The following is an 18,198-nucleotide window of genomic DNA, read 5'->3' as shown; positions in this document are numbered from 1 at the left end:
CTACACGTAATTTGCCGTGTAAAGGCAGAAAAAGTAAGGATACACGTAAAATATTTGCGAATTATGTACCCATAGCCTTAATCGTATTCATAATTTTCTTATCCTTTTTCACCTTTCTGAGGACCTCAAAATTTGTTATTCTATCTACCCAACTTATTTTTAATATTCTTCGATGGGTCCACATCTCGAATGCTTCAAGTCGATCGCTTATTTCTTTCTTTAAGGTCCAGGCCTCCACCCCGTACAGCAGCACCGAAAACACATGAACGTAGTATTCGGATTTTGAGTTGCAAACTAAGGTCTCTACTGCATAAAAATTGCTCCACAATATTGATATGGTATGCAATTATTAAAGTGAATTTAATTAATTGTGGGTATGTTAATTGTAATACTGCATTTTAATAATTAAATTTATTTAATACATACAATCGCCCTATTCTGTAACTTTTAACAAATCGAATAGAAATGACAAAGTCGAATCGTAATTACCCTAAATCGTAATGTTTGATATCTATCGCGTCATTTTCGTGTTTGGATTGGTATTCTGTAACTCACATCGTAAGTAAGTTAAATCGAAATCGGCAATTTCTATTTCACGCGGTCAAGCGGGGGTGGCAACCCCGCATTGTCAAGCGAAATTAGTGTTCTGTGATCCGTTTGTTACTGGTTCTAAATTTGAAATAAGACACCGTTGCCATATCTTCAATTTTTCATAGTATCACATTACATAAAGTTGCTTTTTTAAAAATAGTTTTGAAATGACAAAAAAGAAAAGTTTTTAAAAGTAAACAATAAAATGTTAGTGTAAATATTGGGCACAAAAACCTCAAAAGATGACAAATGGTTTTAAATCAAAGTCAATTAAAATTGTTATAAAAAAGAAGATAAACTGATAAATAAAAAAGATAAATGAAGCTAAGATGTATAATGTAAGATATTACTAATATATACAATCTTAAGATTTGATTCCAGCTAAAATAACTGATAAACAACTTTTCCCAAAAACGGCGTCTTTTATATAATTATTTTCTTTTCTATAAGCGTTAATTAATACAAATACAAGTAAACTGGTATAATATATTTATCAATCAACGCTATAAGTCTATCTTTATATTTTAAACGTTCTTGTACAATCTATTCTTGTACATTATGCCATTGATTGAAATTGTACAAGAAATTAACAAAAAATGTTTGGCAACACTGTGGCTGGCAAACATTCAGATCCAGCATTCAGAATCTGAATTTCGGATGCCAAATCAATTTTAAGGTTAGGTTTGATGCATACTCGTACATGTTTAAATTAAATGTACAATTCCCTAGGTAAATACCACCACAGACTAAAAATTAAGCAGATACAAAAGGTAAAAATACTATAAATAATGATAAATAATTAGTAATAAATGATTTTTAGTAGATATAAAATATAAACGTCAAAACAAAATACAATGCGCTTGCGTCAAACACAATTCCGATTATCGAAATCTAATTTCGACAGGGTAAATGGTGTCGAAGTCATTTCTATTCACTATTCCGATTGTAGAGATTCCGAGGGAGTTATGGAATACCGATTTTGACTATTTCTATTCGACTTGGCCACTTCTATTCAATTTTCCTGACTTCTATAATCGAAATGAGTTACAGAATAGGCATAAATCACATTAATCGGGCATTCAAAAAAGATGTGGTTTAGATCCTCGAGGCGACCACATTCACAAAAAGGATTATCTTTTATATTCATTTTATACAGATGTTGTTTTGTTAAACAATGGCCTGTGCGCATTCTAATGATGGTGGTAGTGTGTCTTCTATTTCTATATGGAAAATTTGAATACCAAGGTTTTGTGGGAAAGAAGTCTTGAATTGTTTTGTATTGCGAAGTCTTCTTCTGGACTAAAGATTTCCATTTTTCTTGGTACTCTTTTGTAATTTTTCCTCTGATGACTGATAGGGCATCCTGGAAATCCAGTTGTACTTCCATTGGTACATTCAGGTCTCTTCCTATTTTTGCCAGTATGTCAGCCTGGGTGTTACCAAATATATTAGAGTGTCCAGGTATCCAGGAAAGGAGAATTTTGGTGCCATTCTCATTGGCTGAAGATATAAGTTTCTTTGTTTTTAGGGCCCTTATATCTGCTGAAGCAGATATGTTACATGTTTTAACATTGGTTATTGCATTGAGCGAATCAGAAAATATTATAGCTTTCTTTAGATGTTTTGTAGTTGCGACTTCCACCGCTTGATGTATTGCTATACTCTCTGCTTTGCTTATGCTTAGAGCTCCAGGAAGTCTTGAGGAGAAATTATATTCAATACTCGGGATGCATATCCCAAAACCTACCCTTTCTTTGTTTTTTGAGGCATCAGTATATATAAAGGTATGGTCTTTCCCATATTGTTCAGTAGTCATAAGGAATTTTTCTTTAATCATCGGGTCATATTTTTTGATATTACAATTTAGAATTGGAAGTGGATTCATTAGTGTATCATAGTCTAATTTATAGCATGGAAAATTTGTGCTTTTGTATATTTTTTTAAAATATGGAAAAAAATATTCTAATGCCGAAACTAAGTATGGAACATTATGCCTTGTATAAAAATTAGGTTTGTTTATGAGTCTTTTACGTATTTCAATGAGGAGTAAGATTATGGGATGATTCTCAATAATGATGATTTTACTTAAAAATTTAGAGGCTAACAATAATCTTCTATGTTCTAGGTCCATTTGGGTAGACTCTGCCAAAATTACCAAATTTGGTGTAGACTTCATGCACCCCAAACATATCTTAAGTCCCTCAAAAAATACTTTATTGAGTTTGTTGTTGCATTTTTGTGATATTGGGTTGAATAGGAAGGAACCATAATCGAGGTGAGATCTGATCAAGGCATTAAAAACCATTACGAGTGTTCGTGGGTCAGCTTCCCACCAGACTCTACATATTGCACGTAGGATGTTAATATTTTTCTTTTCCTTGAGTATAATATTGTCAACATGTAAGTCCCATGATAGATGCTTATGAAAAATTATGCCTAGAAATTTCACTTCATTTTTTAGAGAAATGGTTGTGTTGTTGATTTTGATTTCTGTTAGATTATCTCTTCGCCTACCCTTTGTGAACCATACAGCTTCACATTTGTCTTTGGACAAGGACAAGTCATGTTCTGCAAGCCAGTATAATGTGTTTTTCAATTCTTTGTTTATTTTACTTACCATGCTTTGGATATCATATCCCTTAATATACAAAACCAAGTCGTCTGCATATCCACATATTTTAACTTCATTATTGATAATACAAAACAATTCTGCTATATAAATATTAAACAAAATGGTACTTAAGGGAGAACCTTGAGGTAGCCCCTTAGTTGCCATGAAAGGTCCCAAAAAGTCACCATCATTAGATCTTGAATATAAAAGTCTGTTCTGTAAAATTTTGAACACAATATTATTTATTGCAGATGGAATATTTCGAAGTTTTAGTTTGCTATAAAGTTTGTATATATATTGACATTATCATATGCTGCTTTAATATCAAGAAAGATGGCCAAAACCGATTGGGAGAATTCAAGGGCTTCCACAATTGTGGAATGAAGGAGGGTCAAGTTGTCAGCAGTGCCTCTACCTTTTCTAAAACCTGTCTGATGGTTGGTGAATGAATAGTTATGTTCTAAGGACCAATCTAGGCGATTCTTGATTAATATTTCTAATGTTTTAAGCACACATGAGGATAAAACTATTGGTCTGAAACTACTGGCTAAGAGTGGATTTTTGTGTGGCTTTAAGATATTTATAACATTATGGTTTTTCCCATCTTCAGGCAGGTTGTCACCATTTAGACAATTATTGTAGATGTTCAACAGAAAATGTTTAGCTTGTAGTGGTAGATGTTTTATCATAAGGTAAGGAATGTCGTCCATACCTGGTGCCGAATTTTTTTTATTATTTACAGCATTGTTAAGTTCCCACATTGTAAAAGGGGAAACTTGCTCGTTTATATCGTCAAGCTCAAAATTTGGATCAATAAAAACTGCAGACATGTTCTGTAGAATTTCTGTTTTAATGTTATCTGCGGGGTTATGAAATGTCTGGCCGTAATTTTTGTTATTTGAGAATTTTTTAACTTTATTCCAAACATAGGTAGTGTTAGATTCCTTATTTAATGATTCACAGAAGTTTATGAATTTATTTCTTTTTTTAATTCTGAGGTTTCGTGTAGTTTGGGCGATTATACGTTCAGCGTTTATATAGTTCTCTAAGGAAACAGATTGTTTAAAGTTTTGAATTGCCTGTTTGCGGCTTTTAATCCAAAGTGAACATTCTTCATCCCACCACGGATTTGAAGGTTTACCCTGTGTTCTACAGTTTTTATAGGGAATTGAGTTATCTGCGACTTGATTAACTACCTTCAAAAACTCATTGTAATTAGAGTTTACCGGTAAATCAAGCATTCCTGTTATCATTCCAGTGTGGAATGTATACCAGTCTGCTCTTTTGATATTTCTCATTTTGTATGTTTGTGTATAGATGCTATCATTTTTGTTAAACTCATTGTTTATTATGACAAAGGTGGGGAAATGGTTGCTATTTCCACAATCTTGTATGACACCCCAAGTAGAACATAGAGCCATATTATTACTTGCTATGGCTAGATCTACAGCGCTAAGATTATTATTAGGAGGTTGAAACAATGTTGCTGACCCATCATTTAGGATAATTAGTTCTTTATCAAAAATAAAATCATAAATATTTTTTCCTCCCTTATTGGTAGGACATTTATCCCATAGGGGATGGTGAGAGTTCAGATCACCTAGTATAATTAAGTTGTCTGTAGGTATATTTTCTATTGTTGAGCTCAAGAAAGGAAGAGTTATGGCATTATTTGTATTGGAGTAAATGTTAATTGTGTATAAGTTACCAATTTTTGTTGTTATGTATTGGATTTGGTCTGAGTTGCACTTCTGAATTGTAGAAAAAATAATAGATTTCTTGATACAAGTAGCTACTTCACCATAACCGTCATCTCTGTCCTGTCTGACAACATTATAATACTTCAAAGAAAAATTAAAATCTTGTTTAAGCCAAGTTTCATTAATAGCAATTATGTCAGGGTCTTCTTTAAAAATTAAGTTCGTTATGTTTTCCCTGTTTGATTTGATACTTCTAATATTCCACTGAATAATTTTTAATTTCTTTTTTGAATTCATGATTATGTGATTTGATATACAGTAGGAAAAATGAAAGAATACCCATGAACGAACATATAAAACACGCTGTATTTTCCTGTCACCGTGTCATACAAAAAATTGGCCAGCGCAAGTACATGTAATAATTATTATTACATGTACTTGCGCTGGACAATTTTCTTTGTGACACGGTGACAGGAAAATACAGCGTGTTTTATATGTTCGTTCATGGGTATTCTTTCATTTTTCCGACTGTATGTTTAATTAATTAAAATCAGAATCAGATTTATCCTCTTGGTCCATATATGACTCTACGTTTAATCGGGAAAATAAATGGTTTTTAAGTAAATTTAAGTTTTCTGATGATGTATTACTAATAAAATTTAGGCATGAGTTTAAAAAGTCATTTGAAGAAAAGGTATCAATATTTTGAAAGTTTTGCGATGCACTGGATTGCCAGACTTGATTGGAGTTTTGTGATAAATTAGCTAAGGTTCTTGATTTGAAAGGTTCTGAACGAGAAAATGAGCTAGTGGGGGTAGAAGTTGGCTTTTCTGGTCTTAATTGCTGTGTATATGTACTCTTTTCATTTGGTTGCTTATCTTGACGTTTTTGCACGACTCTCCGTTTGTTGTCGGAGTTCAGAACCACCTGTTGAAAGGAACGTTTTACTGTAGATGATCTAAAATTGTTTGTTCTACGTTGCGATGGTTCTATGTTGTTAGAATTATTTGTACTGGTACTAGGAGTATTTTCTAATGGTCTGCTGTTATTTTTAAAATTTGAAAAATCTCTCGGGTTATAAATAAATTTATTGTTTGAGATGTATGATTTTGGAATGGCTTCACTTGCCTCAAAAAATGTCAAATTTTCATACGCCATGAGTTCTTTAATATTCTTTTTCTGGTATATTCTGGGCAGCTCTTGTCAATAGATTTGTGAGAGTCCTTGCAGTAAAAACATTTTGTCATGCATACGTCTTTATGTTTGTTTTCCCCGAAATTAAAACATCGTTCTTTCCCTTTACAGTTTGTTTTTGTGTGGCCAAATCTAAGGCAGTTATAGCATTGTGTCACTGGGGCAATATATGTGTCCACTAGTCTTGGTATGCCATAAAAAACACAGTTTTGGGCATAAGAACGCCTCGAAATGTAAATAGGGTCGTACCTGTGGGTTCATAAGAACTTACTCCATCTTTAATTACTCTTCTATTTAATCTTTTTATATGTAAAATTTCAATGTCATTTCCTGTATCGCAACACCGAAGAAGTTCTTTTTCATCAATATCTGTATCAATCCGTCTGACGATACCTTTGCAGGTTACGAAGTTAAAAGGTATCCCTGATTTAGAAGTTGAGTGTTCTTAAGTAGCATGTTAGCCGAGTGAAAATTGGCAAATTCAACTGAAACTCTATTGAGCCCTTTACTATCTATTTTTTTAACGTCATTAAGTTTGAGGTTGAATATATCTCGAGCTATTTTAATTGTATTGAATGTGCCAATTTTTATATTCGGTATATTTGTAGATTCAAGATATACTACAAAAGGTCCATGATCTTTTTCGGAGTATGTATTAACCTCTTTTCTTCCTGAGAATTATTGTCGGAAGTTTGATTTTGATTTTTTTCGGAAATATTAGTCATTGCAATTTTAGCCGGAGAAGAAGTATCAGGATAAGGGGGACTGAGCCCCCCTTCTCCTCACTCATTGTAAGAAATAACCAGTGAATGAAGTATTAATAACTAGAAAGCAAAAAGAAATAAAAAGAGCAAGCAAAATAGCATAAAAGAAAGCCGCTTGAAAAAAAAAATATATAAGCAAAAATGCTCAACTTACCTATATGCAAACACTTAAGCAACAACACCGGCGGTTGTTAGCTAGGTTTAGACCCTAAACTAGTGGCAAACTTTAACTGCTGCAAAACAGAAACTGTTCACACCTCGAAAGCATAATGTCTAGTTTAGAAATATTAAATTTTTGGAAAATATTTCTTAAATTTAAAATACGCGGTCTGACGTTTGGTATTTTATTTGACCGAGGAGCCTCAATCTTACTTTTTCTTCTTATTCTTTTTTTTTGGGCTATGGCCTTGAGACAATTATCCAGCAACCAGGACTAATATAATTGGCCAATATAATTAAAAGTGCTAGAAATGTCGCTGAGCTATGAAACCAGGTGTCGCTCTGCCGAACTTGCACGGTCCCAATAAACACAATATGTAACTCCTAGACAAGCTACCAGAAAAAGTTTCAGAAAGAGTTCGAAAGGTTAAAAAAAAATAATTTCAGAACCTTTTTAAATATTTACTTATAGACACTGTTTAGTGCTTTATTAGATATTCCCAATGAAGGAAACGATAAAATCGACAACATTGTGTATGAGAATGAGTTGCATTGCCACTGTAGAATGACGAATGACTGAATGAATCGGTGCGACAGTAGAATCGGCAGTAGCGGGAAAGCAGTGTTGCCATTTATCGTGCGTATATCTAATTGAAAACTAAACAGTATGTATAACACATATCATTTTCTCTATCAACTAAACATGTATTATAAGTTAATTGCCAATAGTTTGGATTAACCATTTGAAAATAAATATTCAAATAATTGCATCGTTGCAAAGGCGATTCAAATGACTCCCGTGACCACGGTTTGTATTTAAAAAATCGTAAAATACTGACGATCGTGGGAAAAAGCGGCATGCTTTGATGAATCGCCAGGTGTGATAGGTAAGACAGGTGATCTTCTTTTAATTTAACTCCTCAAAACGTAAAATTTCATCCATCAATCGCTAACTGTCAAACGTCATACGTCAATTGTTATACGTCATCAGTCAACTATCCAAAATAATCAATTTCTATAAATAAATTCTTAAAAAAAAAACGAATGTATAAAATCCGAAGATTATATGATTGTAAATCTTACGAGCCGTGGATCACCTACCTCCGGATCGGATAGGTACCATTAGAAGAAGTTCGGAGAATATTATAACCAAAACTTTAATATGCATAGAAACAATAATGGCTCATTCGGATGTAGGATTAAAATATTTCCTTCTTCAAGTGCCTTTTCTGTCGACGATCGACATAAATTTTGACAAATTCTTTTAAGTCCAAATCTTCACTTGAGCCCAACCCTGTCAAATCTCATACGTTTAGTCAAAAACACCGTCGTGGGCTTACGAACACTCGATACTCGTTACGAATCGATACGTAGCGCCTTACGGTAAAACATGGCGGATACGATTCGTATCGAGTGTTCGTAATCCCACAGCTGGTTCAATTGTCTACTGTTAGACTATATCGGTTAATCATTTTAAATTATTAATAATGCTGAAAGTAACGAAGTGGTAAATAGTGTATAGGAAGAAAATCGTAGTTTTTGTATGGATAATGACTTCATTTTACATTTTAGGTTATGAAAATGGTTATGACCTTAACAGCCAACGAATCAGGTATAGTGAGCTACGTCAAGCGTGCAGGAGCTGTCCTAGACGCAGGTTCCATTATTGCATCTCTAGAATTGGACGATCCTAGTCTCGTAACCAAAGCCGTCCTATACAAGGGGCCCTTCTCAGATTTGGATGTATCTCCTGTCGTTCCAGAAAAACTCAATCGTATTCATAGCAGTTTCAGGACTGCTTTGGAAAATACTCTTGGAGGTAAATAGAAATTTTTAATAAATCATCATTTCGTTGTAAAACGAAACAAGAGCCGTCTTATATTTCAGTTCGTTCAGAGAGCGCCATAAGCACCTTAACTGGTTTCGAAACTTGTTCTATTCTCATTAGAAAGTGCATATATGACTATCTCTGAACAGAAATTATTAAGAACGAAAGTTTTATTTTCAATATTAACAATATTAAAAATAAAACGTTCTTCTTCTTCTTCTTCTTCTTCTTCCTCTTTATAAGCAATTCTGCTTGTTCATTTACGGATTGATACCTCTATGGAAGGTTGTCACTCCATCTTTTGCGCGGTCGGCCGATACTTCTTCTTCCGATTGGTGATTTATCTCCTGTTATTTTGACCACACGTGTCTCCCCCATTCTGGTTATGTGGTTGTTCCATTCTTTTTTTCTATTTAGTGTCCATTCGTTTATACACTGTACGTTACATTGTCTTCTAATATCTTCGCTCCTCTTTCGATCTCTCAGTGTATTTCCTGTAATTCTTCTCAGTACTCTCATCTCTGCCGTTTCCAGTAGTCATTGTGTTGTGGCTGTATCGGGTCTTGTTTCTGATGCATATGTCATTATTGGTCTTACACTGGCTTTATAAATTCTTGACTTAATCTCAGTGTTAATATGTCGGTTTCGCCATATAGTGTTATTAAGGCATCCTGTCTTAAAGGTGCCCTTGATATTTGCTTTTTGTACTTGATTTCTCACTTTTTTGTCTAGGTCTCCGTAACTTGACAATGTAATTCCAAGGTATTTTACTTCCATTACTTGTTCAATACTGATACCATCAATTTCTATTTTGCATCTGATTGGTTCTGTACTGATTACTATTGTTTTGGTTTTCTGAGATGAAATTGTCATATTGAATTCTTTTGCTCTTATGTTAAATCTGTGGACTAATTTTTGCATACTATCTTCATCTTGGGCTATCAATATTGCGTCGTCTGCGTAGCAGAGTATTTTTACTTCTTTGTTTCCCATTCTATATCCTCTTCCTTTGTTGACGTTTTTGATGATTTCATCCATGATTAAATTGAAAAGCATAGGACTCAATGAGTCCCCCTGTCTTATTCCGCTGCCTATATCTATGGGTTCTGTAAGTTGTCTATCTATTCTGACTTCCATTTTGTTGTTTTGGTAGATGTTCTCAATAGTTTTTATGATATCTAGAATCTAGAGGGATTTCTCTATTATACAGAAGATGGATTACATCTTTGAGTTTTACTCTGTCAAATGCTTTCTTTAAATCAATCAGGCATAGAAATGCTGGTCTATTATACTCTAGTGATTTCTCAGTAATTTGCTTTATGACGAATATTGCATCTGTACACGATCTTCCAGTACGAAAACCCTGTTGTTCATCTGCTAAACTTATCCTCTGATTCATTACGTCTTGTAAGATTTTAGTTGTAAGTTTTTTTAAATACCCTAGTTGATACCTCTGTAGTTTTCTGGCTGCTTTTTATCTCCTTTTTTGAATAGTAGAATTAGTTCGCTCGTTCTCCATTCTTCCGATATTTTATTGTGTTTTATGATTTTGTTAATTAATGTTGTTAATTGTTCTGTCATTGCTGCTCCACAATATTTCAGTAATTCGTTTGGTATTCCATCCTGCAGCTTTTCTGTTATTCAGCTTTTCGAGTGTTTTTCGTACTTCCTGTGGACTTATATTAACATCTTCATTTGTAGTAATTTCTGGTGTTTCCGGTTCTAGCATCATTTGTTCTTCCTCTGCATAGAGCTTTTTTAGATAGTCAATCCATGTATCCTTTTCTATGTATTTTGGTTCTATTAGTTCCTTTACCTCCGTTCTTTGACCTCTTATAAAGCGACATATTTCCTTTTGGGAGACCATAAAAATCATGTTTCATTTCTTTCGAAAAACGTTCCCAGTGATCATTTTTTATTCGTCTTACTACTGAATGTGTTTCGTTTCTTATAGTCTTATAATTATCGTATGCCTCTTGTGTTTTAGTTGACATGTATTTTAGGTAAGATTTTTTCTTCTTTTTACATTTTTCCTTCACTTCTGTACGAAACCATGGAGTTCTTCGTCTTGGAAGCGATTTATTTTTATTAATGTTTCTTTCATCAAGAACTTCCTTGGCTAAGGCTAAGATATTAGACTTAATTTTTGCCCAGCTTTCTTCGACTCCGTCACTTTCTGTGATATACATGTTGCTGCTTTTTTCCGTTAGTCTTTTTTGGAATAGGTATCTTGTGGAGTCGTTCTGTAAGCTTTCGACTTTAATTTTGATGGTGTATTCTGCTGTTTTGGTATCACATATATGTTTTCATTCTGATTTTGCACAATACCAATTTATGATAGCTTCCTATTTCTGCTGATGTTAGTGCTCTTACATCCAAGATTAGAGACGGGTGTAACTCTCTATTCGACAGAATATAGTCTATCATAGATCTTTGTCCTCTAGTGTTTTCAAAAGTGTATTTGTATTGTTCTTTGTGAGGGAAAAATGTATTGTTAATTCGTATTTCATTTATGCTGCAGAGGTCCGTCAGAAGGTCTCCGTTTTCATTTCGGATATTTTCATTATATCGCTGTTTTATTCCCGGAACTGTGTCATTGCCAACACGGGCATTAATGTCACCCATAATGATTATATATTCATCATTTGGGATCTCGTTTATTACAGTCTGAAGGTGTTCATAGAAGTTTTCTCTTATGGTGGCATCCCTGTTGTTCTCAGGTGTATAGATCGCTATCATGTTCAGAGGTTTGACATCCAGTTTGACTTTTACACTAACTATTCTTTCGGAGATATATCGGCACTCTTGTACTTGGTGTACAAATTTTCTGTCAACTAGCAGTGCGACTCCTTCCTTGGTTTTTGTATCCTTTGCAACACCACTGTAAATCATCAGATAGTCATCCAGCATAATTTGATCCTTTCCTTTTTTCTTGGTCTCTTGTAGTGCACATATGTGTATATGTTTTTCTACAAGCTCTTTTGTCATTTCCTGCTCTCTTGTGTTTAGAGACTTTATATTCCAAGTACCGATGCGAAGTATATTTTTCTTTTTCCATAAATTCTTTGCCCTTTTTCTCGCGTTGGTCGTCGTAATGAAATCATTCCTGTTCCGAGGCATAATCCTGTTTCTTTAAATAAAACTTTATTAAAACTAATCTTCTGGTTACACCATTCGTAGCTTCTAAAATTTGCAAGCCAACGAATTGCCGGAGCTAAGAAGGCCGAGGGAGATCTATCAAGTTGCATCTCACTTCCCGCCTGTCCAGCACGGTAAAATTCCAACAAAGATTAGTTTCCAATACTTAGTTAGGAATAGAATTATAAAAATAATAAATAATAATTTCGTTGTGAACCGAAACAAGAGCTGTCTTATTTTAGTTAGTTCAGAAAGCGCCAAAAGCACTCATAACTAATTTCGACCCTTCTTAGGGTTTCTTCAGAGAGCGCATATTTGATTTTCTCTGAACCACTAAAATTCGGGCCGCTGGCCTCGGTTCACAAACGAAATAACATGATGGCATGGATGCCAGGCCGGCATCTGCTAAATACGAACGAAAGTTTTACTTTTATTATTAACAATATTAAAAATAAAACTTTATTAGAACTAGTCTTCTGGTTCCACCATTCGTGGCTTCTAAAATTTGCAAGCCAACGAATTGCCGGAGCTAAGAAGGTCGAGGAAGATCTATCAGGTTGCATCTCACTTTTCGCCTGTCCAGCACGATAAAATTCCAACAAAGATTAGTTCCCAATACCCAGTTAGGAGTAGAACTATAAAAATAATAAATAATTATTTCATTGTTAGCATGAGCGTTGTATTTAGCAGATGCCGCCACGACATCCATGTCATCATGTTATTTCGTTTGCGAACCGAGGCCAGCGGCCCCAATTTTAGTGGTTCAGAGAGAATCAAATATGCGCTTTCTGAAGAAACCCTAAGGGTAAGAACAGAACAAGTGGGTCGAGGTGGAGGTGTAGGTCGCGGTTGATGTCGACAGCACATAGCAAGCAGGTCACCTGCGCTGTCAGTCGAGCTAGAACCACTATCAAGTAAAGTAGTTTAATGAAATTTGAATGACAAAAAGACTGCTTTTGCGATGTTGTGTCAGTCAAGTGATGATAGTGATGAAATGTCAGCTGTAAATAATCAGATCCTCCATATTTCAAAAATTTACTGAATTTAATGACTTTAGAAATTCAAAAATAAACTGAATACAAAAAAAGGGATTATATAAAAAGTATCAACTCAGATAGCGCAGGTAATGACAACTTGGCTTCGAACGGACCAATCACAGGGAAGCATCCTTGTAGGCCGCGCAGTAGACATAATTGTAAAACAAACTCATTTTATTTTCAAAAGCATCGATGTAAACCTCCTGGATGGCATCGCGCTAAACCTCCACCGCGACTTACCTGCTCTGGTCTCTTCCATTCACTACAATGTGTTTGTTTTACATGGATATCGACATCGACCGCGACCTCCACCTCCACCGCGACCCACTTGTTCTGTTCTTACCCTAAGAAGGAGTGAAACTAGTTATAGTGCTTTTGGCGCTCTCTGAACTAACTAAAATAAAACGGCTCTTGTTTCGGTTCACAACGACATATAGCCCAGTAAATTAATGGGAAATACGGCGATACCGTGTAATTTTCAGGGGCAACTCCGAATTGCATGAAAATTTGGATTTCGGTTCTACTTACCCTCCACTTCAAAGTTGAATTTGTGCCGTTGGTTGCTTTTACTTGGGGGGTGACAGTCACCCCTTCTCGGGGGGTGAAAAACATACGTTCAAGATAAGCCCGGAAATGGATAAATTGACTGATTATAAGAAACTTTCGCACTATAGAGTTTTTTATGCAGGCAATACTTTTAGAGTTATTTGCGATTGAAAATGTTTATTTTTCGACAAAAATGTACATTTCAGACGGTTTTTCGCAAATAGCAAAAAAAGTAAATATTTTATTTAAAAAAAATATTTTTAGCAAAAATGTAGCTTAGAAAAAAACTAAAAGAGTTGTGTACTCATGAGGTCTATAGATTCAGCAGCAGCAAATTTGTAGCTCATGAAAAATACGTTGTTATTCGTCCAATTCCAAATCGAATCCATCGTGAAATTACCAAAAAATAAAGCACTTTTCGGGAAAAACATGTTTAAACTTTTTTAAGTTTTTAAAAGGTTTATTTTTAATTGTTTACTAAAGCTTCTAGCATTAAAAGCGAGTTACGCTCAAAATAAAGTTGGCCCCCTTTTTTTTGGTAAAAAGTCATGAAAATCTCCCTGTGTTTAGCTCCTCAAATGAAATTAATCGTTACCGCTTTACAAACAATTTACGTTACTTATCTATTTTTTATATTATCTGTCAGTTTCACCGGTTTGAAATGCTTATTTTTGAAAGGGTTATAGTTGAAAGGGCTTGTACGAGTCACCAAACACGAGTGTATGCAAACTTGAACAGCCATAGCTTAACAAATTTTTTGTCTTGCAGAAAAACAAAATGAAACTATCTATTCATTACACCAAAATATAATTTTTTTACCCTTTAAGATTTTTCGTATCACTAATAATTTTTAAGTTATTTTAAAAAAAAAAATTTCCAAAATTTTTAGAATTTTTTTTTAAGTAAAACCAATTTTTTCGGAAATAAACACTTTTTTTCTGAAAAATGGCTTTGGCAAAGCCAATTAGTCAGACTTGTTTGTGATTGATTGCAGATTCATAGTCATAAATTTCTTATTTCATAACATAAGTACATACTACAATTTTATTTTTAGATACATAGGTACATTGTGTTGCTTTTTATTTTGTTTTTCTTATAATTATTTTACTGTGTTTTTTAATATATTTTAATTTGTGCTAAACACTTTTTTACTTTCTTTTTTATTTTTCTTTTCTTTTTTATTTTTGTTTCATTTTTTTATTTATTTTTTTTTGTTATGATTATTTTACTATGTGTTTTTTATATATTATTTTTTCTTCTTTTTAATTTTTTCAAGCCACATTAACAAATTATGCCTAGTTAGTAGGTACTGATGTGATCTTGATTATTGATATGAGATAATATTCTTATATGTCATTTAATTTAATCAATGTATTAATCATAATCTAATTAATTTACCAGATCAGATATCAATATGTTTTCAATCTCAGGGCGAATTATAAAATTAATTACTTACTCTCGTGGCTTCCAAGTATTTCTCAATGGTTCCTAATCGGGATAGGAAAGAAAAGAGTAAAATAATACACACATATGGGTTACAATTATAATCAAAATATTGTTTATTTTATTTAAATGGCAATCACTGCTTAATATTTGCTATATCTTATTATTCTTAAAAATAACATTTACACATGGGAATCTTATTTCCTTTTGGTTTCCAATTGAAAGTTTTTATTAACATTTAACTATTAGGATTTATTAGCAACAATTCTATTTAAGTTTGATGAAGCTTTTCTGATATTATTGATTTTGTTCTTCAATTTTAAATGTGGTATTTAATACGAAAAACCCATACATTCATGTCCAAACAAATGAGACTGACCTTTTTCTGGTGAACTGAGAATGTCTTCACATAAGACCCATTTCCTGCTATCCTTGGCTGCGATCAAAACCTCGTCCTGGCTTCCAGTAATGTTCTCCTTTGAAAACTAGCTCGTATAGCTCCCGTTCCTGCTTCTGTCGTGATGCCGTGTTTCTACCTTTTTCGAAACTTCAATCAGCTACCGGGACACTCTTGGCTCAAGGAGGTTCTTTACTCTCGACCTGGCCTACCTCTCGTTCCGCGATAGATACTCCACACTCACGGAACTACACCGGCTTTCTCACTCTCCGTACACTACCGTCTACTACTGGACTTCACTTCTCGACAGCTCAAAACATTCTGCTCTCTATTTGTCATTTATTCCCCTACTTTCTAAATATCCCTTCCAGATTCACAAATCAACCTTCCACCACCAACTCTCATTCGCAGTATTCCTCAAAACCAATTTTTAATCTTTCTAAATATGCTTAATGGATTTCAAAAAAAAATAGTTAATTCCCATTCTAAAATTACTTTCTACTATTTACAAAATTTAATGACCTATTATCTACTTCAACTGAGTCTTATTTAGCATAGACTAATGATCGAACCTTCCGCGAACAACGATAATGACCTATTATTGATTTCACTTGAGTTTTATTTAGCATAGGCTAATGATCGAACCTTCCGCGAACAACGATAATGGTACGCGCCATTCACTTTGTTTATTCTAAGCGCATTGTCCCGAGTTTCGTTTAATCACTTCTTAAAATTAAATATAACAATTTGTTGTATACAGGTTGTTCTAAATTTATATGCCCGTGGTTGAGAAAATTGAAAATATTTTATATTAAATTGAATTCTGTTTATAATTATCAAAATTTAATTTTCATATCAAATAGAAATATAACAAATCCCCGCCTTGTATTCGATAAAATTTATCTGCATTTTTAAATAAATTTTCTCGAGGCAAAACCAACTCTCTGTATATTTCCTTACTTTAATCTACGTCTTATATCCTAACTTACTATCTACTTCATGTATCTGTCTTTTATTCGTGATATTTGTATACATCGTGAATATTATAAATTCCTCGGATCTTTTCCGAGTTCCTGTGCCTCAACTCATAACTATTTATCCCATTTTCATTATTCACAATGTACGGGCCTTCGAAAACAGGCATCAATTTTGCGCAAATGCCCCCAGGAAGATTTGATACTCGTAATGCCCTCACGAGTACTTTTTCACCCTTTTGGAAAGTCACTGGTCTTCTTTTTCTATTTTGTTCCTGTCTTTGGATATATTTTTCGTTGCTTCGCCGTAATCTTCTCTGTACGGTTTCAATCACCTGTTGATATTCTTTTGGATCTTGGTCTTCCCATGGCCTTATCGGCAGTACACCCTTCATGATGTATTCTGGGGTCTCTTTTGTTACTGTGCTCGGAATTGTATTTAGATACCTTTCTATTTCCACCATTTTCCTGTCCCAGTGGCGATGTTGACCATCTGTTGCAATGCGAAGAAATTTCGTCACTTCCTGTATGAATCGTTCCGAAGGATTACTCTGTGGATGCCTGATGCTGACAAAATTTGTCTCTATTCCTCGTTCTCGAAGTTGTCCCTTGAAACTATCATTTCGGAAATACGTTGCATTGTCCAGTAGAATCTTTTTTGGTGTTCCTACTATGGCTATAAAATTGTCGATTTTTCTTAATATTTCTTCCCCCTTTGTGGTGCGGCAACTATATAATTTTACGTATTTTGAAAACACATCCACCATTACCAGAATATGTTTGTTCCTTTTAGTGGTCATAATTAGATCGCTTAACATATCTATTGCTACAATGTCTAGTTTGTTTCGGGCTTCAATATTTTTGGCAACATTTTCGTTTTTGAAATTCCGACTCTTATATTTTTGACATACATCGCACTTCTGGGTAATTTCCTTTGCAATGCGGTAATCCTGTCGGCTGATGTAATTTTCCCTAAAAACGAGCCAAACTTTTCTGCTACCGATATGCCCATTGTCCTCATGTAATTTCTTTATTATCTTTTCGGCCAATGTCTGTGTCACTAAATATAGTTCCTTTCCGTCTATTCTCTTAAAATATATGTTATTTTCTACTTCCGCTCTTCTTTTTTCTCTTTCCTCTAGGTCTTCCTGGTTTGTCCTTATCTCATTTAACGAATATATCCCTTCTTCTTGTATTAATCTATTTAGTCCCACCTGTAGAGTAATTGTTTCCTTTTTTCCGGTGTCCTCATCCCGTGTTAGAGCGTCGGCTATTATGTTGTCTTTCCCTTTTATACAGGGTGTCCCGAAAAGAATGGTCATAAATTATACCACACATTCTGGGGTCAAAAATAGTTCGGTTGAACCTAACTTACCTTAGTACAAATGTGCTCATAAAAAAAGTTACAGTCCTCCGAAGTTACAAAATGAAAATCGATTTTTTTCAATATATCGAAAACTCTCAGAGATTTTTTATTGAAAACGGGCATGTATCATTCTTATGGCAGGACCACCTTAAAACAAAATTATAGTGAAATTTGTCCACCCCATAAAAAATTTATGGGGATTTTGTTCCCTTAAACCCCCCCAAACTTTTGTGTACGTTCCAATTAATTCATTATTGTGGTACCATTAGTTGAACACAACGTTTTTAAAAATTTTTTGCCTCTTAGTATTTTTTCAATAAGCCAGTTTTTATCGAGATGCGGCTTCTTTTTTACTATATTTACATAAAAAATTTATGGGGGTTTTGTTCCTTTAAACCCCCCAAATGTTTGTGTACGTTCCAATTAAGCTATTATTGTGGTATTATTAGT

At 34.0% G+C, this 18,198-nt stretch overlaps 1 protein-coding gene across 5 annotated transcripts in view; it reads left to right on the top strand.

The window, feature by feature from the left end:
* LOC126883135 (acetyl-CoA carboxylase) overlaps positions 1–18,198 on the top strand; it is a 465,330-nt gene that overhangs the window by 376,234 nt on the left and 70,898 nt on the right. For all 5 annotated transcript variants that reach the window (XM_050648387.1, XM_050648384.1, XM_050648388.1 and 2 more), the window contains one exon: positions 8,592–8,838. In XM_050648387.1, the coding sequence (XP_050504344.1) occupies positions 8,592–8,838 (247 nt within the window). The remainder of the gene's footprint in view (positions 1–8,591; positions 8,839–18,198) is intronic.

The sequence above is a fragment of the Diabrotica virgifera genome, chromosome 4 (assembly GCF_917563875.1).
Source record: "Diabrotica virgifera virgifera chromosome 4, PGI_DIABVI_V3a".
Taxonomy (NCBI): domain Eukaryota; kingdom Metazoa; phylum Arthropoda; class Insecta; order Coleoptera; family Chrysomelidae; genus Diabrotica; species Diabrotica virgifera.
The sequence above is the reverse complement of the archived record's forward strand: the minus strand, read 5'-3'. Positions and strand labels throughout refer to the sequence as shown.